The sequence below is a fragment of the Branchiostoma floridae genome, chromosome 11, assembly GCF_000003815.2.
Source record: "Branchiostoma floridae strain S238N-H82 chromosome 11, Bfl_VNyyK, whole genome shotgun sequence".
Taxonomy (NCBI): domain Eukaryota; kingdom Metazoa; phylum Chordata; class Leptocardii; order Amphioxiformes; family Branchiostomatidae; genus Branchiostoma; species Branchiostoma floridae.
In genome coordinates, this window is record NC_049989.1 from 3,233,410 (window position 1) to 3,260,850 (window position 27,441).

At 41.6% G+C, this 27,441-nt stretch overlaps 1 protein-coding gene across 2 annotated transcripts; it reads left to right on the forward strand.

Moving 5' to 3' along the window:
- The first annotated feature begins 29 nt into the window (after positions 1 to 29).
- Positions 30 to 26,670, forward strand: LOC118425665. Of its 2 annotated transcripts, none has more exons than XM_035834653.1 (39): positions 30 to 4,434; positions 4,777 to 4,877; positions 5,243 to 5,368; positions 5,550 to 5,661; positions 6,231 to 6,415; positions 6,629 to 6,832; positions 7,014 to 7,115; positions 7,576 to 7,858; positions 7,990 to 8,193; positions 8,470 to 8,686; positions 8,965 to 9,139; positions 9,413 to 9,574; positions 9,926 to 10,107; positions 13,649 to 13,781; positions 14,031 to 14,147; positions 15,001 to 15,145; positions 15,285 to 15,528; positions 15,806 to 15,950; positions 16,123 to 16,272; positions 16,470 to 16,603; positions 16,831 to 16,979; positions 17,263 to 17,406; positions 17,609 to 17,804; positions 18,317 to 18,456; positions 18,674 to 18,868; positions 19,007 to 19,164; positions 19,328 to 19,442; positions 19,637 to 19,822; positions 20,083 to 20,172; positions 20,311 to 20,463; positions 20,641 to 20,893; positions 21,236 to 21,405; positions 21,528 to 23,195; positions 23,335 to 23,465; positions 23,689 to 23,756; positions 24,459 to 24,598; positions 25,079 to 25,105; positions 25,583 to 25,680; positions 25,963 to 26,670. In XM_035834653.1, exons 1-39 carry the CDS (start codon positions 402 to 404, stop codon positions 26,098 to 26,100), a joined length of 11,373 nt encoding a protein of 3,790 aa, XP_035690546.1. In that variant the 5' UTR covers positions 30 to 401; the 3' UTR covers positions 26,101 to 26,670. The 2 variants fall into 2 exon arrangements, with proteins under 2 accessions (XP_035690546.1, XP_035690545.1); XM_035834652.1 differs by having other exon boundaries at positions 32 to 4,434; positions 15,806 to 15,956.
- Positions 26,671 to 27,441: the final 771 nt, after the last annotated feature.

The following is a 27,441-nucleotide window of genomic DNA, read 5'->3' on the forward strand; positions in this document are numbered from 1 at the left end:
CGAGAGGGCGACTAGAGGTGCAGTACTCCGGACAATGGGTTCCTGTGTGCTGGGACTGGCACAGCGAGTTCGCCCTGATCGCCTGCCGACAATTGGGGCTCGGTACGTACAAGTCTGAAGGGTATGGCTACGACCACTCCAACAGAAACTGGCTCACTATTCGATGCGATGGATTCGAAGACAATATTGGAGAGTGCAGTTTGTATCAATCAAGTAGATGCGAAAGTAGCTCACAAAGGTACCTGACGTTAACGTGTGACCCAACCCACGGCTGGGGAGGCATTGTCTCGTTCTCGGAACAAACTTTTGAGCCACACAATATCAATATTTTACATGTCGGACATACACATCTACACAAGGCATCTGGTCTGCTCATACATGGCACTTCAGCCCCAAACCTCATGAACAATGTTGTCATGGAACAATTTGTCGGGGGTGCGTCTGGAATACAGTACTTAGATATGCAGCCTTCCCAGCGCATTACCTTGCAAAATATTACGTTGATCAATTCTGGCTCAAGAGACGGTGCTGGAATCCATGTCAACAATATACACTTCATGTCATGGTGGGACCTTGAAGTAAACGTAGCCAAGCGTTTATTTTCGTTGGAAACAATGTGCGGAGAGCAGGCGCCCCTTATGTTACAGGAAGGGCAGCCACGGTGGATCGTAAATGGGATCAGGAAGAGAGCAAGGCTGCGATGTCACAGAACTGTAACGGCACCAGTTGGATATTACATACGAGTCACGGTAACGAAGACTGACTTCAGTTATCCAACATCGAGAAACAGTCTCACTATTTATGAGTCCCTTGCATTAGACGAAACTAATGAAATAGCGTCATTCCATTACAGCAATGAAATCAGCCAATCCGGAAATCCACGTGTATTCTCATCCAATGGCTCTACCGTCACGTTATTGCTACAAGCTTCAAGCTCACAGGTTGCCTTTTTTCTTGCAAAGTTTGATGTAATAAGGAAGGGTGATGATGGATCAAGAATAGAAACTCAAGCATCACTTGACATCATCGACCTGACGGCTAAGTACTTTCAATACGGCATTCAGGTATCATCGGATGTGACAAACCTACATATTAACAGAAGTACACTGTCCCAATGTACTAAAGGGCTGTACGTACGAGGTCAAGGAGTAGCCGGGGGACATATTTCCGTGGAGTCAACGGTCGCCAGCCAAAACTCTGACGATGGTATCTACATCTCGTCGTTGTTCGGTAGCGTCACGTTGTCGAATGTATCAGTTGTAAACAACTATGACAATGGGATATACATCTCTGACATAACTGGTACAGTAAACATGAGTGATATCCTATCTCATTCTAACAATTACCACGGAATCTACCTAAGAGATATTGAGGGAAGTGCATTACTCGCTGACGTAGTCGCGTCAGGCAATGGAGCATATTATAATTATGCAGGAATAAACATTTACCATGATAGCAACGTACAACATGGCCAGTTCAACATGGTAAATGTTACATGTCAGGACAACAGCGGAAAGGGCATGAGCATAGATGTAAACTCTGAAGCAAGGGTGGAAATACACAACTGTCTCGTGCAAGGGAATGACCAAGGAGGGATCTTTGCAGACTTCGAAAACACTCGGTCCAGCCAGTATTCTGCTGTTATTATACACAGCAGCGAAATTCTCAATAACAGAAGATTCGCCCTACATGTGACGAGTAAACAGACAACACTTGATATTCTAAACAGCACAATTTCCAATAACAGCTGTCCTTATCAACCAGCTGTTGGATATGAAGGCGAAATGAAAGATGTAAATTTTACAAATAATCTCTTAGTCGGTAACAATGCCAGAGAAACATTGTCATTTTTGTTCGGAGATTATACTCGAGAATACGATTCTTCACAAATCTATGTTGTTGGTAACATCTTTCGTGACAATATTTACGATCCATCCCAGACCGACGGAAATTTTCAGCACAGCCAGCACCCAGATCATACCTCGTGTAGTATTGAGATTGGCGGATATAAGCCCTACTATCATCTAAGTCACAACATGCTGGATAGTCCAGGCATGAACTACACTATGTGCAGTAGGGTCTATACAACTACCCCTGATGAGACGATTGACGCCAGGTACAACTGGTGGGGGACCGCAGTTGAAATTGAGATTCGGGACAAGATTTCTGACTTTGACGACTGGAACGACCGCGCGCCTGTAGATTACTTCCCGTACCTGACAGGCCCTGACTTATCCTCTCCACCAGCTGATCCCTCCAGCCGGGATGTTACCATGACAACTGACAATATCGGAGGCAGGCTGTATCATTCTCTTCATCTAGGAAAGGATGGGGATCCCTATACCATCAAAGCAGATTTAACTATTTTGAAAAACGCCTCACTTACAATAGATCCGGGGACTACTATTAAGGTGCATCCATGTGTTGGTTTATCAAGCCTCGGTTCTCTCGTCGCCCAAGGAACAAGAACAGAACCGATCCTTTTTGATCTTGCGGACGTGCTTGTTCACCAACCCCAGGTCCGGCTGGTGGGAGGGCGGTACCCTTGGGAAGGTCGTGTTGAGGTATTCTATAATGGAACATGGGGAACTGTCTGTGGGAGGCACACCTGGGACCCAAGAGACGCAAATGTCGTTTGCCGTGAGCTAGGGTATGGACCGTCTACAATACACAGCACGTACTCTTTTGGACAAGGATCGGGACCTATATGGATTGGCTGGTCCGGCAGTAGTCCACACTGCACTGGAAATGAGATGAGTATATTCAACTGCCTTAGTGGCACACCTGGTAATGTGGACACCAGCTGCACACATACTTACGATGTTGGGATAAGATGTAACACGAACACTCCGGTGTCGCCTCGACCAAAATGTAAAACCAAAAACTGGGGAGGAATCACATCAAAATCTGCAACCACTGCGGCCTTGACAAACTTGAAGTTCAGCAATACAGGCAATCTGCATGGGCGTTCACACGCAGCCATATCCATTCAAGAAGCACAGGATTCTGCGGAAGTTTCTGATATTGAATTGTCTGACTTTGTAGGGACTGGAATACAGCTTGTAGCAGGCAAAACAGACAGAAGTGTTAAGAGTGTGAACATTTCACGTTGTAACGGGTATGCAGGTGTTTCTCTCACAGGCAGAAAGTCCAGTGCTATGTCATCAACAAATATTCGTATCACCGACAGTGTCTTTACATCAGGGTCATTTGAACTCAAAACACACACTCAGGGTATTACGCACTGTATGAGTAATCCTGGATCTATTATGAGCCTATGTGCTAAGGAGCCTGACCTCCATCTCAAGAATAACATGTGCTTTATGGAGACAGGAAGGACAAGTTCAACGTGCTATAGGCACCTGTACGCAGGTGAGGGCATTACAGTTGAACTCATTGTCTCATTCGTTCAATTTCGACCTTATTACTATAGGTCGGGTTTACTGGTTTTTGTGGATAGCAGCCAAACTCAACAGATTGGACAGGTTACTCAATCGGACAACGGCAAGAAATACATTCGGTTTGTGTCCCAGACGACAATGAGTCTACGTTACGAATCCAATTATAATGACGACCATATCGTTGGAGAGGTCATTTTCTATAACGAGACAGGCGTTACTGATCCAGTTAAATTCATCATCGAGAACAGCATGGTTGAGAATACCACTGGAACAGTTATCAACGTCACTGCAACTAATGGCGCAATCTTCGACATCCAACGTAACATGTTTCTGCGTAATCAACCTCATGCTGATAGTAACGAGCAAGCTGTGGTCAGTGGTGTTCTAATTGACTCCTTTGTCAGTGTAAGAAACAACTATATGGCTAACAACATGATGAAAGGCATATCTATTGATCTGACCAACCAGAAAGCTGGAAATATAACAGTTCTAGACAACCATTTCTTCAGGAACACAGGCGAGTCTACAATAATGGTGACAGGAAACAGCTACCGCACGACACAGCAACCCATACTAATAGACAGTAACGTCTTTTCAAGCAATGACGTCCGTATCACACAGAGTATAGTGAAGTTCGAGAATGTTGATGGACAGTTGGACAACAACGTTTTCTTTAACAACTCGGGACACCACGTTGTGAGTTGGGAAGGACGAAGCAGAACGAATAGCCGGCAGATCTGTGAGAACAATCTGTTCTACGACAACATCGGACTGACTCCAGGGGAGAAATACACCGTTCTTGTCTCAGCGGGACGAGATGTTCAACTGCACGGTAATGTCCTGACCAACCCGGCGAACGATGCTGAGCTGGCAACGGTGAATAGGACAGGAGGTTACTCCGTAAATGCCACCCTGAATTGGTGGGGGTTCAACTCTACATCAGACGTATCTAAAAGGATCAGAGACATGAACGATCACGAGGACTGGCAACGGGTGCACTTTCAACCATGGATAGAGGAGGAAATAACTGATGGTAAGCTTACTTGTTAACGTTTACTCTCTGAGACATTGTTGTAAGAGTGTAGGGAAGTGAAGACAATAATAGTATGCAAAACTCTTTCCTTATGTGACAAAGCGGTATTGTTGATTAGCAATTTCTTAAAAGAAGTTTGCCTGATATTCTATCGTAATAACTTCTGGCTCACTATCAATAAAAAAATCTGTATTAAAATATGATTGAATGACAGTGCAGATATTAACAAAATGTATGTCCAGATAAAAGCTCAACCTTCGAACATTAATGTTAAGGCATGGATAACTCTAATACTACCTAATATTCTGTTGTTGCTGTTATGTTACATGTTATATGTTATAGGTCCCTGTGGTTTAGGCTGGACCTACAGCAAGACTTTCAGCGCCTGTTACAGGTACATGGGTGGGGCACAGTCTTGGGACAGCGCTGTGCAATCCTGTCAGGTCTGTAACATTTGCTGTGGATTGTTTTAGCACATTGTGGTGATATACAATGACCACATGCATATAATATTGTTCATACATAATATCGATATATCAACATCTTGAGTCTACAGGATCATTTACACTATTGGTTCTGTTGTCTATACATTCGTTCATATATTTCCGTATTTACGCACTGTAAGGGTTATCTCCTTCTAGGATGTAGTTAGATTTGCCTAGCGAACAGAGCGTTTCAAATACTTCCGATCAGGTGGAAAGAAATATGAACAGCTTTGAGCATTTATCATCATATATGTTTGTCAACTATTTGTTGTATATCCCTTTGTTTAATATTAACTGAAAAATCCGCCCACTTTCTCACTTAGGCTCAGTATTCTGTACTGACCAAGAGGTTTGCCGGTCCAGAGAGAAACTTCATCGACAGCTTGCTGATCACACGAAAGGTGCGCTTTGCGCCAGAAGTACCCGTTTGGATAGACAAACAAATGCAGGTAATTTGCTCATGTTGGTGTGTCTTGATTCTTCTACAGCTCCTTGTCCTGTCTTTTAAAAGCTACGCAAACCAGTGATCACTAGCTTCAATAGTTCTATTTCTAACAATCTCCTGTATGTAGGTAATCTGTAGTCTCCTAGTCAGTATCACTTTTTCCACGTGTGTTCTTTTGCCGATAGTCACTGGACAACGCAACTACGAACTGTAAAATTTATCTTGGAGACAACCTACAGACTGTTCAGGATGCATCGTGTGACTCTTTCTTCCCATACGTCTGCAAGAGACCTGTTGGTAAGACCACAATATAGTATACATTGCCGGAGTCTACATTGTAATTGCTACACCTTTCAGTAACAGGTTCTTGCATTACCTGACCCATTTATTAATTTGCCATATCTCAATACCGTTTCCTCTAATAATATGTATCTTATGTCTAATAGTATAATGTTATGTATGTATATCAAATACATTGCTACTACTTCTGTCAAATGTCAAATCTATAATTGAAACCTCTTGTAGCCAAAAAAGCTGGGGGAACGTATCCTCCTTACGTTTTGTGTCAATTGTATGTTAAAATGTGACAACATCTGATTTCAATTCGTGAATGTTGTTGGTATTTGTGTAAATTCAGGCAGAGACTGGAGATGTTGTTAAACTGTCTATTCTTGAACTGTGTTAGTAATGCTGCATAATGAGACTGCATGCTCGACTAAGGTCCAGTGGAGAAGTGATCGTAGATTCTTTGATTACACTATACTTAATATTCATGTTCTTGGGTTATACACATATTGGAAGGGTGTTTACTGCTATCTTACTCTTGTAACAGTGAAGACTTTCATGAGTTTTTCTTGTCATGACAGTCAATGAATGCCCGAACTCCTGCTCTCACCACGGACTTTGTGAAGGACGGACCTGCATCTGCGGGCGAGGCTGGGAGGGAAAGGACTGTTCTAAGTTCAACTGTAAAGACAGGAATGATTGTAATACAGAGGAGCGTGGCATCTGCGTGGGGCCAAATATCTGCAGGTGCAGACATGGATGGCAGGTACGAATACACATTGCTCAGTAGCAAAATGTTTTGCAATGCACACGACATTCTGTCATGAACAATTGTTTCTTCCCCCACACTTCTTCAGTATCTATTGACTGCAGTCCAATTCCTATTTGGTCATCTGCGTGCTGTATTTTCAGATGAAACCGATTGTGTCCCTCAGTCCTTGTTTTTCACTTGTATCTCTTCCATACTTCTATCATCTAGGGGCGAGCATGTACAGTCAGCTACTGCAACAGGTTCACCAGCTGCAAGTCCTGTACACGTGAGGTCGGCTGTGGATGGTGCGAGCAAAGACAAAGTTGTGAATCTGGGCAGTACAGCAAACCAGACGTATTTGGATGTGTGTCGTGGTTCTACCACAGCTGTTTCACAGTGGGGAAACGGGATCAATGCTCAAGCCAAATAGAGGTATTTCCTCAGAGTAATTGTCCGTATTTGTTATCATTGTTGGTAACTGATAGAATTCTAGAAACTGGCCATAATTCATATATGATTTCCAGTATTGTTTCAGATCTCAACATTAGTGTTTTCTTCATTGTCCTGCTGCTTTGCAAATGTTTATCATGATATGTTTGTCACTTCATCACAGGTCATGGACTGTGAGAAAATACAATGCAACCCCTCCCTCTCAACAACTACCGTGGAATCCTGTCTGAGGTGTCGAGATATAGAAGGGTGCTTCAAGGACTTGGTGAGTTATCAATATATCCATATCCTCATATTCTACTGCCTGCAGCATATTACTCTATGGTATGGTAGCAGTGAGTGTAGGAATAGAATCGAGAGGATGATATTTTTGCAGTTATCACCCAATTCCATCGGTGTACGTTTACATGGAAAATTATTTTCTGCCAACCTTTGCTGCATAAATGTTGATTCACGATGTTACAGTATTTACGCCTAGGAAAGCCACTAAAAAGTGCAATCCTTTCCTATATTTACATTGTAGCAAATATCTACACAAATTAATGATCAAATAGACAATTTGGTTACATGCAATGCGCTGCACAATAAATCTATATTACGCCAGTAGTCCCAATCATATAGACATACATATATGCTAATCATGGCCTCTACAATGTTTTGCACAACATGTAACCAATAAACAGCGTTGCCATAACCATTACGGAATGGAAATCTAATCATATTAGGGCGAAGAGTATTGCAGCGTGTGGAATGAAGATCAGTGTCCCAAGGGTTTCATCCACCCACTGTACAACGACACCACGCGCATTGAGAAGATTCTGATCGGCCATAACGTGAAGTACGTCCCGTCAGACGACAACATCTTGTACCGGTGTCCTGTCCGCTTCTCCAGCTGGGGAGCCACCATGTTTGTGAATGAAGGGAACCTGGACATCCGGATCGGTCAGGTGCTGTCTAGTCCTCAGGCAAACGGTGTACTACACAAGGTGGAACAAGTGAGAAGGACAGGTGAGAAAACTTTCTAACGATACTGCTTTCACTTATTCACGTCGATAGTGTACATTAACTTTATACCCCTTGAGTCGCTTTGCAAAATTGATTCCGAAGAACTGACTTTTGCGTTGTTTTTTGGACTGCAGAAGGTTACACGGTGATAGTAGCACACCCCGCCACTCTGGAGGACATGCTGGATTACAGTGACTTCAGCCAGGAGGTTCAGCTGGAGATGGCTGTGGACATGAAGAGGAACGAGGGAGCTCCTGAGCTGTCTGTGGTGGAGAGGGTGCTGAGTGGAAACGGGGCATGTACCTTTAATGGGAGCGCTGTTCGTGTCATAGCGGAAGGTGTGTAGTTTCAGGCGTTCTTTGTGTATGCAAAATGTTCATTATCTCTCAATAGAGATACATATGTATACATAGGTGGTATAGGACTATTGCCGTATATAAGAAATTCTTCTCAGGAAATTTTGTTCTCTTAACATATAATCTGTACCTGATACTTGCTTTTGGAATTTTGCACATGACGTTTTATGGTATACAATATTTACCGGAATGTGAGAAGTAAATTTTGCAACATTATATTGTGATTCAAACTTGCTACAATTGTTTTTGAACAAACAGATGTCTCTGTCTACAAGTGTATTGGCACCCGGGCTATGAATGAAGGAGAAGGCAGCTACCACCTGCTGATGAGAGACATCCCTGATCACCTATCAGTCGGTGACGTCATTGTAAGTAACCACAGTAACGGGATACTGGAGCAGGTTATCAAGCAGACAACTACACCTCACGGAGTTTTCATACAAACTCAGTTGCAGGACTGCTTTGCAGATTTTACGTAAGTTAAAATCATTTTTAAACCAAAGTGAATCTAGATCTTGAGTTGGGATGTATCATAATTGAACATCCTTCTTAGTCATCAGTTGCTAGCGTATGTGCTCTTCCTTTATATCTTCCTAATCAATTTTACCTGTTGAACTCACTATAACCAAGGATTTTATCATTAAGGAAGCCGTAATCAATACAAAATTAATATGAGAAAAAAAGCTACATGATGAACATTTGTGTGTGATGATCTCTGCCGATGACTATGTGAAGTTAAATGGATTTTCTTAGCTTCCGGGAGGACCTGAATACAGCGGACGGGACAACCCTTCCCGCCTCCCTGCCGTGTTCGGGCGGACCGGACGGGGCACACGGGCTGCTCATCGTAGACTCTGCAGGACAGGAAGTGGACCTGGAGACTGGCGATGTGGTGGTGGGGAGAAGGAGTGGCAGGTTGCTGGCAAAAGTGAGTTCGTCATGTGTTAGATGTAGCCTCCTTCGCTGGCGGTTATTGTTGGGGGAAGTGCCATTTCGCGATTTTCATCGTATGGGCCAGCTTCTTATGCCACAAAGGTAGTGCAGCGGGCGTATACTCACCTACCTTCGCGGCACACTCGTGGGAGGTTGTGTGAAAGGCGAATATGTTGATATTTACGAATTATCGACCGGTATGCCATGCCAAACACCAAAATTTCCATGGTGGTGATCTAAAACGATTTGGCTGTTTCTCACCTTTTAGATTCTGAGTATCACCACCGCTCCGGGGCACACGCTAGTGGAAGTGGAGCCTATCCTGAGCAGGTCTACCATGAAAATGCCGTCAAGAAGACGACGGCGGGAAGATGTCACCGTATCTCCAGCCAGAGAACGTTTCGACATCGTCTTCGAAGATCAATTCTGTGTAAGACTGCTTTCACAGGAATTGTAATCAAGGATTATTCATTGTCATTAAGCAGTGTAACGTTAGTAACACAACTGAATTTTAGTCTGAGAAATTCAGGTATACCACACATCCAAATATTTGAAGATTTGAACCACAAATTTATACGATGCCTCAGTTACTCACTCAGGACTAGATATAAGAAACCATCCGATACGACATACTCACAGAGAGATTATATGAAAAGAACAAAACGACATCCATCTTTAGGATTGGCGATACAAGGGAACTGCTGGTACTGCAACATACCACGAAAGGAAATGCAATTATTTTAGTATAAAGTTAACCCACATAATCCAATGTATTTTACAGGACGTCACCGATAAATATAGCATCAAACTATCTACAAGTGGAGAACTCTCGACTGACATCAAACTTTCGCTCGAAGTTTCCACGTCAGAGTTTCGAACACCCACACTTAAAAATGTAACCGCTTCCTTCATCGGTGGACGACTAGAAGTAGGACTGGAAGGTACCATAGAAGTTTGGGAGAGGTGAGTAGTACTGACAATACATTTTATGGATGGTAGACGTATGCGTACGGAATACAGCTTGAATTGTTTTTTTTATATTTCAGCCATACCATAGGTATGGTGAAATATATTGTATTCGTAATGTTTCTTTCTTTCTTTCTTTCTCCTGTCAAATCTTCAGAACACGGTATCTCCGTTGTTCCTCAACCGAATGACTTGAAATTTGGCACAAGGGTAGAGTGGGCCAATACCCTCGGGCGTTTTTTTCATTTTTTTCATATCTGTCTCTTAAATGATTTTATTAAGGTTTTTTGGTCATCTTAAGACCAAAACTGTATATTTGGGCCCCCTGTACCCTGGTATTATAACCGAATGAGCTGAAATTTGGCACAGATGTGCCTTGATAAGTCCCCCATATAGATTCAATATCAGTTTTGGTGTACAGTACAACAAAATGCTTATTTTTGCGATTTTTTGAACAATTTTTGACCAAAAAAGGACACTTTGGGCCCCTGTACCCTGGTATTACAACCAAATGAGCTGAAATTTGACAGAGATGTGCCTTGATAATGCCCCCATATAAATTCAATAACACTTTTGGTGTACAGTACAACAAAATGCTTATTTTTGCGATTTTTTGACCAATTTTTGACCAAAAAAGGACACTTTTGGCTCCTGTACCTTGGTATTGCAACCGAATGAGCTGAAATTTGACACAGATGTGCCTTGATAATCCCTTCATATAAATTCAATAACACTTTTGGTGTACAGTGCAACAAAATGCTTATTTTTGCGATTTTTGGCCAATTTTTGACCAAAAAAGGACACTTTTGGCTCCTGTACCCTGGTATTACAATTAAATGACCTGAAATTTGGTATAGATAGGCATTAGATACTTGGTAACAAGATTCAAGTAAAATTTTTGACATAAACAACTTTAAAATGATTAATTTTGGCACTTTTCTGAGGGGAAATTTGTTTTCTTTTGGCCTCCTGACGTGACCTTCCGTGACCCCGCACAGAGCCACACCTGTGCGCGTCAGCCGGAGAGTTAATTGAATCAAAGACCTAGCCAATCAGCGAAGAGGAGGCCAAAGGCTAATTAATATTCATAAGCGGGGCCTCATGATCCCGTATATAGCAGTGTTCCCGCCAGGGGGAGCAAAGCCCGCCTAAGGCTCTCGCATTTTAGACTATTCAGAAGGCTTTATATTGTATCAGTTCTTAGGGGCATATCTATGATAATCGCAGCAGTCACTTCTCTTCAGGAGTTTAGCGTAACACTGTTTCAGGTCAAACCGTCAAAGGCAACTAAAAACAAACTTTAACGTTACTGAGTTCAACAGTACTTATAACTTGTTATCCGAAGTTGAAACGCTAGCGATGGTATTTTCGCTGCGCTGTTAGCTCCGTGCGACTGTTGTTGACGGTCTTATAACGGTATATTTTGCACCCCTGTACCCTGGTATGAGTAACATTTGGTATAGATAGGCATAATATAGTTGGTAAAATGATCCAAGTAAAATTTTTGGCATAAAGTACTGTAAAAGGCTTAATTACAGCACTTTTTTTAGGGGAAATTGGTTTTCTTTCGTTCTCCATGCCGTGACCTTTCGGACGTTCACCCCACAGAGCCGACATCTGCACCTGCGTCTAGCCGGCAGGAAGAGTTAATTCAATTAATGGTTCAGCCAATCAGCGAAGAGGAAAGCGAAGGCTAATTAATATTCATAAGCGGGACCACACAATACGTTAACTTGAAGACTCAGGCCGTACAGACTTCTCGCCAGGATTTTTTCAAAGCGTCGGACAGGGGTCTGGGGGCCGCCGAATGTCCCTGGCGGGGTCCAGGGACAGGGCCACTGTGGGGGGGACCCAGGTGGGCGAAGCCCCCCCGGAAGCTCTTGCATTTTAGGCTATTGAGAAGGCTTCTTTTATCAGTTTTTTTAGGGCCATATCTACGATAATCGTAGCAGTCACTTATTTCTCTTCAGCAGTTTGACTTTAAAATATTTCGGGTCAAAGCTTCAAAGACAACTAAAACCTCATAAACAACAAACTTTACTTAGCTCAACAGTATACAAAAATATTGTACGGGTTGCCATCCTTAGTTGAAGCGCTTATTTATAGCGCTAGTATCTTCGCTGCGCCGTTAGCCGCCGTGCGACTTTTGTTGACGGTCTGATATCCCTACGTCGCCGCCTCGCTGATATTCCCACGGACATGTTTAAAAAAAAATACCCAGCAAAAAACGCTGTTCTGCGTCAAATTCTATTCTATAAAACTCAGTGTTACAGTCTAAATATTTTGTAGAAGCACCGCTGTAGGAAAGAAGGTCCAAGCAATGTAAAACATCACGTAGCATGAAGTTCGCTGTCAACTGGCACACAGCACATGACTGTTTGAAACTCTAAGTCTAATCAACAGCCGTGTTTGATTGATAGCCGGCGGTCCTATGATGAATTCGGCGAAAGGTGCGTTAGTTAGAAAATCTGCGTTTAGTTTTGATACGTAATTATAAGTTAGACAGTGGCGAGAATGATTATTTTCTCATCAATATTTCTCTTCAGAATTATTTGAACTTAATTGTACATCTAAACAATTGGCTTACCTGTGCAATGTTTATATGATTAATGATCAGTGTACTGAAATCATGTGTAACGTATGGCTCCTAGTCAATAGATCAGCATTTTCTCTATAGTGACCACCTGTCTATAGTGGCCACATTTCCTAGTGCTGTTGTTGTTTGGCATAAACTTTGAACATTTAAATTGTTAGTAACTTTAAGCTGCCAGAGTTTCAGCCCAATAAAACACTCTCAGCGCCAGGGTATGAACAGACTGACCAGACAGACGAAAATAAATCCTCGAACAAGGTTCAATCGTATCTTCCGGGTCTGGCAGGAAGTTGTTAAACTAAAATAAGAATAGGCTCGATGGTTGATTGCATACAAAGTAAAACAGTTTAACAGTTTTACAGCTTGAAGAAAACAAACGCTCCTACAGTACCTGCACCTGCTTGATAATTATTAAATCGTATGCCCTACTTGAATAAAAAAAGTTCATTGCAATAATAAATGTACCCACATCACAAGGAGCTTATACTTTTTTAAACTTACACCTAGTTATCGTACTGAAAATTGTTAATGACATTACATGAAGTCATTCAACAATTTTCAGTCATGATGAAAATTTTCTGAATGGAAGGTGTGATTATTGTCATTTTCTGAAAAATAGAAGCAAGCTCTGTTTTTACCTGGAGTCAATTCACAATACCAGTCCACTTTGGGGGATAATGTACTGTTAAGAGGATGTTCCATTTTTGCGCAGGGGTGATTTGGAACAGTCCAATGTTGCGTGGGAAGGGGTATGGCTGAAATATGCTGTATTTGCTCTTAAGCAAATGTCGGCCTTTCTAGTTATTCTATATGATTGAGACTAATATAAATATCTGAAATACAGTATTATTTTTCAGCTTATCCTGTGTTAAACAATTTGAATTAACTTACCATCCATATATCTTACAATCTCTCAATTGTAAATTTTGCGTTTCATCCCCTTAGCATACAGGCGAAAGGCGGTTTTCAATTGCCAGAGTTGTCGCCTGCCTACGTCTCTCTGTGTGTAGGAAGCAGATTGTGCATACCAGCCAAAATATGGGCGGACCTTGAAACATCGTATAACATCTCCACTGAGGTAGGTCTCTTTCGTCGTTTGCATTGGGTAAGAAACACATTGCTTTGTTTATCCAATGATATCATCATCAGAAAACCAAGTATATGAGTGTAAGCTAAAGAAAACTATCTTAAGTATGCATCACAACTGATTCCCTTAAACTGCCATCTATTAACAGACTGTGGCGCTATTTATTGTTTTTTGTTTTTGTTTTCAGTACCATGTTGCGTTTGCTGTATATAACTCTCCTATGATCCATTTATGATCCAGGGTCCAGGTAGTATTCAAGTGGCCTCCATTGTGAAAAAAACAGATATTGACGGTAGTGGAAGCTGGCAGCCACAAGAAGGAGGTCAATGGTTCGCGTTTGTCCAGAATGAGGAATCCGTGAGTATTTTACGAAATTCTACATCTTATATGGTCACTGATAATTTAAACAAAATCTATAAGACTCAAACATCTTTATGTAGAACGTAGAATGTCAAACGACTCTTTATTATAGTTGTAACGTGAGATCGCGTGGCGCATTCAGCAGTGCCCAAAGGTTCCGAGTTCGAATCCTGCCCTGTCACCGATCTTGTGCCCTTGGGAAAGGCACTATAGACGGCTTTCCTCACATAACTCATGAGTGCCGAGCTGCGGCTAGTGGCAGTGACAGGCCTTTGTGGCAGTCGCAGGTCAGCTTCTCAGGCTGACCTAGACGTCATTGACCCCAGCACCTTGCGTTGGAAGGTCTTCCAGGTGTACCTGACTGATTCAATTAAGTGACCAGCCAATGAGCTAGCATGATTAATCAAATGATCTGGAACTTGGTACAGGGATACAACAGGACTTCAAAATGTTTTGTCTGGAGGTTTTGGACCATTTTTTATCCACAAATATGTAATCGGGAAGAATCCATTCATGCACATAAATCCAGTTTTGGAACTTAATTTTGGACTGGGATGGTGATTCAAAATTATTTTTTGGTGTTGTTCATCTTACATATGGATACCACTGCAAGAGTCCATTCTCATGTGCGTGTTGCAATGTTTTCTTTAAATGTGGGATTTAGTGGAAGTGTTTAAACTGGTCCATGTTAACTGCAAGAGTCCATTCTTGCGCGTATTTCTCAAATTCACTCTTGGAACAGTCATCAGTCATATTGGGTGCAAAATGGTTGAAAAATATATCAAAAGCCGTTATTTCTAATCATCAAGCACTTTGAGCTGACAAAGTTACGTCCTCTTTTTCAATTAAGGACAGCAGTATAGATATGACATTCTCTGGAACTGCAGACGAAAGTGGCCATCCCGTCGGATTGGAGCTAAAAGTAAATTTATTATTTTACATCGAGTTTCCCACATCTGGAGAAAGTGAAGAGGAAGAATGGGCAATGCTATCAGGTACGCTATATGTATATTTCTACTCAACCATAATTGTGAATCATAGTTCAACTGCTATCCCCACAGTACGAGTATGTGCCGAAAGAATCTTCTTTTGAAAGATTAAAAATGTTCGCTAATCTCTTATGTCTGTTCCCAGGTGTAGCTGACGGAGAGGATGTTTTTACATACAGTATCACAACATCCATTCAATCACAATCACTCCTGCTTGTATCAGACCAGTCGTGTTCCATTGAGTGCCCGAATTCACAGGAAGTTAGCGTCACCTCATTGTTGGACTATCTGAAAGGGACATTCAACGTAATAGCAGGAAACAAGGATTACTATCAGCCTCAGGAACAAAATGATACATGGAGACATGAGGATTGGATGGACTCGCACAGGTTAGAAATCAAAATATCTTACTGTGTTTAGATGTATTGATACCAACTGCAACTGTGATGGGGTTATATTGAGACTGTAAAGACCATTCGGATGCAAGTTTTGGTAGGCAACAATTATTGTGGGTTTGTTTCAGTGTACGCTCGTACATGTATTTAAAGAGACGAAAACAAAGATTTTCAATTTCAGGTATCAATGACATGTTATGACAAGTGTCATGAAATGCTATCGTATTAGAAATTTGGTAATATTTTTCCGATACATTCTCCTATATTTCAGATATTGTAAAGCACTGCCTTCAAGTATTGATAACTGCACTAACGTGTGCTCGTGCCCCGATGGAGCAACAGGGATGCCGCACCCAACTATCGAGGATTTCTGCATGTGTCCTTGTAACTGTTCGAATGGGAATATGAGCTTCACGGTACCGGTATGATTCGGCTTCATTATTTGTGATGATGATTTCCTCCGATAAGTACATAAACAATAAGACCACTTTGATAAGTACACGAATATAACTTCGTTGTTGCTAGGTGGCAACCAAAGTCTTACGGAAAGTTGCATCACCCATAGCTCCTATCTATTCTCCGAAATAGCACCCCGACATTTCTGCGGCCGAATGCAACTGCGATGTCTGCCCCGATGGAAACTTCAAAACGGTCAACAGCCAAGAAGGCCACTTATACTGCCCATGCGTGTGTCCTGACAACAGCAAATCAGAACTAACCAGTTCAGGGAAATGTGACGTAAGTTATGTTGTATACTATAAAATGTGATATACCATTCTGTTATTTCAGAGTTTCTATCGTGTGCAACATTCTCCCTTTAGCTTAAGTCATACAAAAACAGATCTCGACTGCACTCAACCATACCGCAATGTATTAGTGTAGAACATCATCAGTACAAAACAACACTGACTTACACTACATCTTTCTGTTGACAGTGTTCCTGTACCTGCGCAGATGGCAGCAAGGATGTAGTGTTGAGCGATGGCAGCTGTCCGTGTAGGTGCACATGTAAAAACTGCCACGAGTCGGTTCGAATTCGCGGTCCTGAAGGTTGTATGTGTCCTGACAGGTGAGTTACCGACATATTCACATTTACTAAAGACTTTAGATTGATATCCATAATGATGTGTAATGTGCTAGTGATTATGCATGTGTCCTGATCAAATAGAATCAAGACAACAGGCGACAAAAATTAACACTTTGAACTTCGTCATTTTGTCGTATAATGTAACGTTACATTGATTGTTCTGAACGCTTCCCAAGCAAATCTGATAGGCTCTTATTAACCTTTCATAGCTGTCCTGACTGTGAGAATGGCGAGAAACCTGTGTGGCAAGACTGCGTCTGTAAGTGCCCACAGAAGACAGAGTGCGGGATCCCACCTACATGTGTGGTAGGGAGGATGGGGCCAGACTGCAGACAGCCAGACTGTAGGCCATGTCAAGGTACAGTCATCAATCAATGTTCTAGAAGTATTGTTTAGAAGCTTTGGCAGGAAGGAAATCAGCACGCTATGTTTCTACTCTGTATGAGGTTAGTTGGCGACGTACTTGCTCGATAAAAGACCCCGCTTATTCTACTCAATCAATACAGATAAGAAGGCCCTGAGTTCTATCTATGGTCGTCCCTGGGCCACGCCTCCGTGTTAAGTATGTGGAAGGACTTAAGGGAGACGGAAGTTTGACTTACTGTTGTCACATGTGTAACGGTACTGTCTAATATTTATAGGCTGCTCTGGAAACGGCCGATGCACCACGTCGACAGACAGCTGTCAGTCATCCTGCGTCTGCTGGCCTCAGTGGTTCGGCGACTGTTGTGAGCTACGCCGTCCTCGTCCCGTTGGAGGGGACCCTCATCTCCAGACACTGGACGGTGATAATTCTTTCTCAGCAAATATTTTACTGTCTATTACGCAAACGGACATGTCTTTTGGTATATCAAAGAGTACATGTTAATCAATACCTTACATTATGTATGTATAGCCAGCTTCCACCCTGGACCCTCTTCCAACATATTACATACACATGTGTACCGAGTCATGACTTCGACGTTTCTTACTTGTTTTGTGTGTTAGGAATATCTTACGACTACCATGGTATTGGCGAGTTCTGGGACTGTAAAAGTGTGCCCAACGACTTCGGCGTACAGACCCGAATGTACGCGTATGAGAGGGCTTCTCTGATTGGTGGTGTGGCAGTGAAGGCTGGGCATAGCGTCGTCACTCTGATGACATCACCGAACGCAACAGAAAAGGAGGTTCCCAAAATAAGGTGAGTTTTTCGATGTAATAACAATAAATCTCACTGGAAGCGTAACTTTATCAATGCTACAACTCGATAGAATATGACTATGTATGTTTGTATGTAACATATGGTCATTGATTCGTTATCAACAGTGAGCAGATTATTATTGGACTTAGCAGAACACTTTGGACTAATGCTTTTGACCGTTTACAGCTTAAGGTACACATCTGATACTTGGAAAAACCCTCTCTGTTACACAGTGGAACAGTGAGATCCTTCTAGACAATCTTGAGATCTGTCTAGACAATCTTGAGATTTTTCATAACAATCTTGAGATTTTTCAGAAAGTGTCAAGATTCTTTGAAATGATCTCAAGAATTTTCCATGCATCTCAATACATGGGGTTTCACACATGTGAGATTAAGCTGCAAAAGGCTACGAGCATTAGTCCAAAGTGCTCTGCTCAGTCCAATATTCTAATACATGTTACAACATAACGATTAAGACAGCAAAACGTTTCAAATGTCTGTGTGTTTCAGGATCGACGGTGAACTGCATCAACTTTCTGTCGGAGAGAAATATCTTCTAAACAACGGGACGATACACCTACTCGCTCAGCAGCAATCTACAGCCACTACATCAGGGGCTGTTATCATCGTTTCTATCACTTTCGCATCAGGTGAAATTGTTAAACCTCAAGTAAATTTTAGTACATTTGTATCTTTAAAACAGTCATAGCCAAATGTTATCATTCGCATCTAGTAAGATTTCATACAAAAATTTGAGTGATGTAATAGACGTTATTTTTCATAGTCTACTCAATGCTTGTAATGTTGTATTTCTCCTTTTATGACGGCTGGACCAACGGGTTTATGTATTCTCTGTCCGAAAAACAGGAGCTGCTGTGTCATTTGACGTCCGGTACTCACCAAAGATGGGCCGGCAGTTTGTGAACATTCTGTTCAGCCCCACTGCCATATTCAAGGGCAACACGGAGGGGCTGTGCGGGCTCATGGATGACGATGATGCCAATGACTTCACTGGTCCGGACGGTGCTGTGTACAACGACTCTTCTGTATTTGCTGAAACCTGTAAGTAATATATGACGAACAATGATACCCATTGAACCAAACTGTAGAGATGCTATTTTACAACCATACCTTCCCTGTATCTACCATTACTACCATCCCTGTATCTGCCAGTTCTGAATGTCACTTGTTAATTTTCAGGGCGTATAAGTAAAACCCACTACGGCTCTGGTCTGATGGGGTCCTGGTCATGGAACTCTTCGAACTTCCATCCTGATGATGTCATGGATTCTGCTTATTCTGACCCGGCACACCGCCCTTCTGTGGGAATAGATGGCCTGACACAAGAGCAAAAGGAAGTAAGTTATTGGCCTGTCCAAAAGTTGAGAACCTTTGCGTTGAGACAGTGTACCCACAGTTTATGTATAGACTCATCTAATCTACAATGGTATAGAATAATACACTATAGATTACGGAGGGGAACACTCCAAACGCAAGTTTTGTTCATTGTTTATCTTTCAGAAAGCTGAAGAGATGTGCATCGCTCTCAGCTTGACCGGTACTCTGCTGAATCAATGCATCTTTGACGTGTCAATCACCAACGACACAACCTTTACTGAACAGGAAATTTTCAAAGGTAAAACTATTGCTCTCGTGTAAACGTTGTTAGTGGTATTTAAAGTTAATCATGTACAATAATCGGCCAATAAGCCTTACTCCCATTGTAGTTTTTACAGTAGTAAGCCAACTGATAATTCTTGAAAACGTATCAACTACATTTTTCTTGTAAATGCTTACGATCCCTGAGGCAATCAATTGTTACCATCGCAGGTTGTCCAAACCAGTGTTCCGGTAGGGGTCGCTGTGTAAACGGAACCTGTGACTGCATAACGGGCTGGTCTGGTGAAGACTGTAACCTTGGAAACTGCACAGACTGCTCCGAGGATCACGGCAGGTGTGAGCTGGGGTTCTGTGTGTGCGAGCCCGGATGGGAGGGAGCAGCCTGTGATGAACAAGGTATTACCTGAATGTCCTTTTGGATAGTGCTTAGAATACGTTTCGCGAAAAGGGCAATGATGTCAACAAAACTAAGGTTGCCTTTATGCTTATTTTCAACACAATATCTGTCATTTAAATTCCTAGTTGATACAGCCATGCTCTTGCGTTTCCTTGAAAACAGTATTATCTATTTATTGACCGCAGGAATCTGTTAATCGGCAGTAAATAGAATGGAGTGACACGGATTTCTCATTATTTCTATTTCATTACTCGTGTAGCAACATGTTATGCTGTACGAAACTGCACCAGCATGGACCACGGGATCTGCATAGTCACAGATGTCTGCAGCTGTAAACCAGGCTACATCGGTAAGTCAAACATGCTGGCATCTTGAATCATGTATTTGAATTTTCATTATGTATATTTACTGCTATTAGAGCATTGAATTCATACTCAGGGCCTATGGCAAAACACAATCTTAATTCACTTACGTCTGTACTAACTAGGTGAAGACTGCAGCAAGGTTCCCACATGCGGAAACGTTGCTAACTGCACCGACCATGGAGTTTGTGTGGACTACGACACCTGTTTGTGTGATGAGCAGTGGACAGGTGACAAGTGTGACCAGTTCTCGTGTGCAGCATTGGATCACTGCTCTGGTAAGTTAGATTTATGTCATTTCTTTCTTTAATACCTTAACATAAGGAAAGACCGGTGTGAACAAATATTCTGTATTGATAGTAGCCATCTAGAATTCTGAAACCCATGTAGACAATAATTGGGAAATTCTGTTGATTGCTTTCTATGGAAAACGTGTCTTCGGTATGTACATGCAGGGCACGGCCGCTGTGTGGACATAGACGTCTGCTACTGTGAGCAGGGCTGGACGGGTAGCTCCTGTGTCACACCCGACTGTCCTGCAGTCAACCAGTGTTCCCGACAAGGAGACTGTATCGGACCAAACGTTTGCCAGTGTTACAGCGGATATCAAGGTCTAAACTGCGGCCAAGCTCTAAACTGCCCCAATTTACAAGAATGCAATGAAAACGGTGCTTGCGTCATCAGTTCTGAAGGGCAAAAGCAATGTCGGTAGGTCTTCCTGACGTCATATCGCACACTCATGATGTTTATCTGTTATTGGAAAAATTATAGTTATTGTTGCATTTTGACATTGGCATGTCCTATGCATTGCAACAATTTTTCCTCAAAATATGTTAGTTAGTTTCCTCAAAGTCTATTACTTTGGAAATGCTCTCCAACAAGGTCTCCCCAGTGTCACCGACGAAAGCTGCTGGTAGATGGTATAAAAAAAAACGTCGGGCAGTTTCCAACATAATATTCAGTTTCTTTAGTAATTGCTACTTGAATCATTTTAGTACCAGGATGTCTAACATTCATCGACGTATCAAGGATGTTACCTTTATGTTACAGCTGCTTTCCAGGGTTCAGCGGTTCAAACTGTGACCACCCAGACTGCACTGAACAGAATAACTGCACTAACCACGGCAGCTGCATAGAGCCCAACCTGTGTCAGTGTGACAGTGGGTACACTGGAAATGACTGTGCTAACTTCTCTTGTGAAGCACTGAGCTATTGTTCCGGTAAGTACTGATTAATTACCAAAGTGAATGGTAATTAAGTTCCTATTTGCATTGATCATAAGTAAAAACTTAAGAATACATTTTGACACCCATAAGGATGTAATTTCAATTCTTTGATACAGGCCATGGACGCTGTGTGAGCTTCGACACGTTCAGCTGTGATCCTGGCTGGTCAGGTGGTTCCTGTAACATTGCAAACTGCAGCAGCAAGAGCGACTGCTCCAGCCAAGGCACTTGTGTTGCCCCAAACACATGCGAATGCTTCCCTGGGTTCCAAGGGGAGGACTGTAGCGAAGAGAGCTTGCCAAATGAGAACCCCCCTATATTCCAGCAGGACAGATACGATGCCACCATCGCCGAAAATCAGCCGGTCGGTACTGCAATAATAACGGTGTGTGCAAATGACACTGACAGTGGACGTAACGGTGAGGTCAGGTACAGGCTTGTCCAAACAGGTTTGGATGATGAAAACTTTGCAGTGCATCCTACTTTGGGGGTCATAACATCAGTCGTTGAGTTTGACTTTGAATCGTTGGAACACACTTCGTCCAGTATCATCGTCGAAGCATTTGACCAGGGAGTACCAACGCTCACTGTAACTGCCATGGTAACGATTAACATAACAGACGAGAATGACAACAAACCTGTCATCAACATTCCTACTGACACCGAGTATAACGTTCAAAGTGCCTCCCCCATCGGCTTTCATGTGATTACTGTCCAAGCTTCTGATGCTGACAAGTCGATCGATAACTCCCAAATCACATACGGAATCGCAAGTGTCAGTCCATTTGTTTCCATAGATGCCACAAATGGCAGTGTAACCATTAGCAGTGCCTTGGAGAGCGGTGCCTACTTGGTGAGGGTCATTGCGTCTGATAGCGGTTCACCACCAAAAACAGACGAAAGAAGCCTCCGTATAATTGTGACTAATATCAGCACCAACACAGCTCCACGGTGTCCAGAAGATCAAAGGTATGAGATTTCATCTGACAATCTCACAAAAGGATCAACAATCGCAACCATAGAAGCAGAAGATCCTGACAACAGCCCAAACGGTGTCGTTTCCTACAGTTTTAAGACAAAGACAGGCGAACTGGCAAACGTCTTCAGCATTGACCCATCAACTGGTCGGATCTACGTTGAGACTGAAGTACCCCAGTTTGACGACCCTTTCTCAGCTGTCTCAATGACAGTTGAAGTTAGAGACAACGCCGTGGATTCCATGTCCTGTGAAACAAATGTCGTAGTGATAATAACTTCCCCTGGGTTCAGCGGAACCGTGCCAGATAACGTATTCCCAACAATGCCGCAAGTAACTACGCCGCTAGCCACGACATCCGAGCCACAAACCACACCTTTTGATGGATCAACCACCGAGTCTACAACGCAGCCAGACATTACAACAGAGGAAAGTGATAGCTCTACTGATCTTCCTACAGCAGAAGGAATCACATCTTTCGATAGAACTACCACCGAGCCTACAACGCAGCCGGATATTACGACAGAAGAATCCGATAGCCTTACCGCCTTTCCTACAAACGAAGGAACGACACCTTTCGACAGATCTACCGCTGGGTCTACAACTACAACGCAGACAGACATTACAACAGAGAAATCCGATAGCTCGACCACCCTTTTCTCAGCTGAAAGAACAACACGTGGGTCTACAACACAGCCGGACATCACAACGAAGAAATCTGAAAGCTCTACAAGCCTTCCCTCAGCAGATAAAGTGAGCACAACCGAAGAGTATGAAAGAAGCACTGTACCAAGAACAACAACAGAAGGTAAGGGTGTATTTGTTAAATAGTTTCATAGACATTCTTTGCAAATGACACAAATATCAAAGTTGTAACTCGGGAGAGGTTACAAGTGCACAATCATCATATTGAGGCTTGTAACATGACATTTTTTATCCATACCCAGGCCTTCCTGTGGTAGTGGAGGCACGTTTGTTCAGAGGCGTCATAAAGATCGTGAATCGTGATTGGAATGATGAACTGCGGGATCAGGAATCGGAAGAGTTCAACATTTTGGCTGCAGAAGTCCATCAAAAGGTCAGTATATAAGGCCATGTTGATTTTATTTTATCGATGACATACTCTGGGATCCCCAAGACTGACCACAAAATTTTGTGGACGGCATAAGTGAAATCTAATAAAATGAATGTGACAAATAAGAATTAAATGCCTGCATTTTGTTTTGACTAGTTACGTGTTTCCAAGTTATTTTCTAAGAAAGCACTTTCAAGTTTGGGTTATTCAACGCTCTTTTCCATAGCTGAAAGATGTGTTCAGCAGCAGCAACTTAAGGGATACATTCGACTCTGTCGAGGTTACCGGCTTTTCGTAAGTTATTCTGTACTTTGATTCTTACTTTTGACGTTACCTTTTATTTCTACATGTGTCACATAGCATATGCATCGCCTTCTTTAATGATATTGTCGGCACTGAACTTGCAAGTGCAAACTCCTTTAACAAAATATGAACTGGTACACACGTTTTATCCCAGACTCTAGAGTAGGGGTGGGTACCGGTACGGTGTACTGGTACAAAACGTCTTTTTCTTGTTGGACCGGTACTGAAAAACCGGACCTGAAAAAAAATGTGGACTGGATCTTGGACCGATTAGAAAATGTACAGATTATATCGGCAGGCATTGACGCGTTTAAAAAAAATAACATGGGCGAAAGTAAAAGATAGTTGATGTTCATTTTTACCAACTTCTTGCAGTCAAATTGGTCGAAGTTAGTGTTATTTACATGCGTTGCAACCTCTCTGCGACTTGTGTATTTGTATAACCCTTGACTTTAAAACTGTAATATGATGCAAAGTTTATCATTATGACTAAAAAAACAGCAAAACACACAAACCGTAAAACGACTCTATCTTGTCTATGAAATTCGTTAAGCGATCTATCGAATATTATGACGTAGATCGGGCGCAGAGAGGTCGTCGGCCTAGTAGAATGAGTCAAGGTTACTAGACATCAACCATCCATGTGTATTTTCACATCCTACGTCACATGTTTGTTGATTGGTTATCTTTCAGTCCCGGAAGCATCAAAGTAGACTTCTTGTTGCGCTTTAATTCATCCACACCCATTGCCAGGGATAAAGTCATGGATGTGTTGGCAGGGAGGACAAACATTGGTGGTCTGCAGATAGATGGGAGTGTCACCAGCATCTCAGGTATCTACACGTATCTAAAGCAAATATATCACTGAACCTGCGGTGCGTTGGTGGCGTTTTTGCGGCCGAGCGACTTGACAGAGCGCTCGACAAATCCCATCTTTTTACGTCTTTTTAGTCATAAACTTGTACGTTTTGCATGATATTCTCATTATATAAATTCAGTTTAGGAGATAGCGACCTCGCCAACTTGCCGCAGCTTCGGTGAGATACCCATAATGATAAGCATTCTGTAGCAATTCTAATATTTCTATAACGCAGTAACTTCCAATTCGTTCTTGTATGCTTTTTGGTGATCGACGTTTTATTGGCTTTGATTGTGTATTGATTTTGAATATCTCATTAAGGAGAATAACTAATAATACATGTGAAATTGAATCGATGGGCAACAGTGAAAAAATATGTTACCAATCAACCCACGCAGAACAGGACTTGGTAGACAGGAATTATTAATGTTACATCTTAATGTCTTATTTCCAGAGGTGACTGCGGATGAAGACAATGTTGGTGAGCATGTTTGTCACAGTTTTCCTTGTTGATTGATCATGAACAACCGAATTACACCTAGTACCTAATACATCTAGTTAAGTTTTACTGAGTCCACGTGTGAGCTGTTGTAGACAACAACGGCTGTTGGGTTGCAGCCAGACATAAGACTTTTAATTTGTAGAGATGAGTACATTTAATGTTATCAAATACTGTACAAGCCAGTACACTCTTTATAGTCGCTGTTAGTTAACTAGTTTTAGATATGCGGATCAAGATGCCACAGCTACTCTGATATATCATACAAGACATAACATAACATAACATAACATAACATAACATAACATAACACTATCAACGGGAGGCACAAAAAGACCAGTGTTGGTTATATTAGTTTTCCTATAGTCATCAATATTCAAATTAGGCCCACAAGACACTCAGACTTTAAAGCGAACGTGGAGATCCTAGTTCTCTAAAGATGAACACTTGTTGTTTCAGCATGGTACAACGACCCGATTTACATCTCGGTCATCAGTGTCGGAGCTGCAGTCGTCTTCACAGTCATCATAGTACTGGTGATTTCCCGTGCAACAAAGGTAAGGAAACAGTCACAACGTACATCAAGAAGCAAAATGACACGTACACAACAAAATGCGTTAAATTTGTGATGAGTCGAACGAGTAAGTACGGAACAAATGTATATGCTATGAACAAATGTATTAACTTTACTACTACTAAAAACCAATTGTAATTTCTTTGATAAAATACATTCTAACATCACATCACACATGACATTATTGAACATGTATAATGCGTTAGGAAATATATCACAAATGTACAGACAGCCCGATGTTAATACAAAACATCTCACTTGGCAGAGTCATCGCAAAGTAGAGCCTTGGCACAATCTTTGGGCATTCGACAGTCCACAGAACAAGCTGATTCCACGAGAGAAGGACTCGCGAGATACTGCGAGACAGATGTACCACAACCCAATGTACAGCGCAGACGAATGATCAGGAAATAAAGCGTAATAAATGTTCAACCAGCGAATGTGAAAACGTGCTATTTCTTTGATTTTCGTTTGTAATCAGTTTCAGATCATGAATAATGATATGTCAATGATATGTGTATTCGAGAAATGTAGTTCAAATGAAACTATTTTGACCTAGTTTACAAGTGTGAAGCACTTAAAATGTATGCTGCGTGCTGTTTTAAGGAATTGTTGTTTTTGTACCTGACAAAAGTTTGCAGTTGAATATGTACTTATAGATACAGTTGCAGTACTATGTCAAAGAAGATGTAGTAAATATTTGTATTATTTCTTAGATTTTCGACTGTGGTCTGTTTGACATCATAAATAATGGAGTAGCGTTTTTTATAATTAGAGAAATGTATTTCAAATGAAGTCTTTAGTGTGTAATGCTTTTGCGGTGCTGTTTTAAGGAGTTGTTGTTTTTGTACCTTTGAAAAGTGTTTGCAGTGAAATTGGTGTTTTATAGATAAAGTAGAAGTACTGTTTCGTGTGCCATGAAGTCTGTTTTACTGTTTTGAATTCACATAAAAGTTAATAGTTTTACGAGTAATTCCAAAACGTTTCCTTGTGGCGCACACATACAATAGTCTATCAGTGTCAACTCTACCAGTAATACTCTGAGAGAATATTTGCCCGTGTTTCAAGTATTGTTCCTCACAAGGAGATTATATTGTTTCCTGTTGACAGAGGACGTATATTGTAGATATTGCAATGCCACAATAAGTGTTGAATCAATACTTTGAGCTGTTGATAAACGTAATGGCAAATAGCCTTGACAATGCTCAATTATCAATTAGTATTATACCGTGTATTTGGTGCTACTTTAACCTGTTTGTTTGCACCCCTTGCTTTGGTTTTCTGTATTTGCTTTCATTTGGTTTTGCTAGCAGATTAATTGTATGATTTTGACTAATTTCTTTATGATCTGTAGATAATGTTTAGTTTTGTCTAATTTCAGTTTTTGATGTTAAGATCAATTGTAACGTTATGATGATCACTGGGTTATATTATTTTCACTTGGTTTATTATTGTTTGATGTATAATCTTCATGCCCATTTAATTGCATTATAATTTGTAAATTTTGACGGGGGGAGAGTTTGTATAAGCCACATGGCTTTTTTCGCCCCCTTGCACGTTCTGTTGTTTTCTATAATTTTCTGTATGTTATCATTTTTTAAAGTGCAAAATAAAATCAATCAATCAATGACAAACGAGCTTGGAAAAAAATGTTATGAAATGGACGGCATTGGTTAGTTTTGCTACCTTTGCTTCCTTTTTCATTATAAAGGCAGAATCGATTCATCATGGAACATATTAAAGC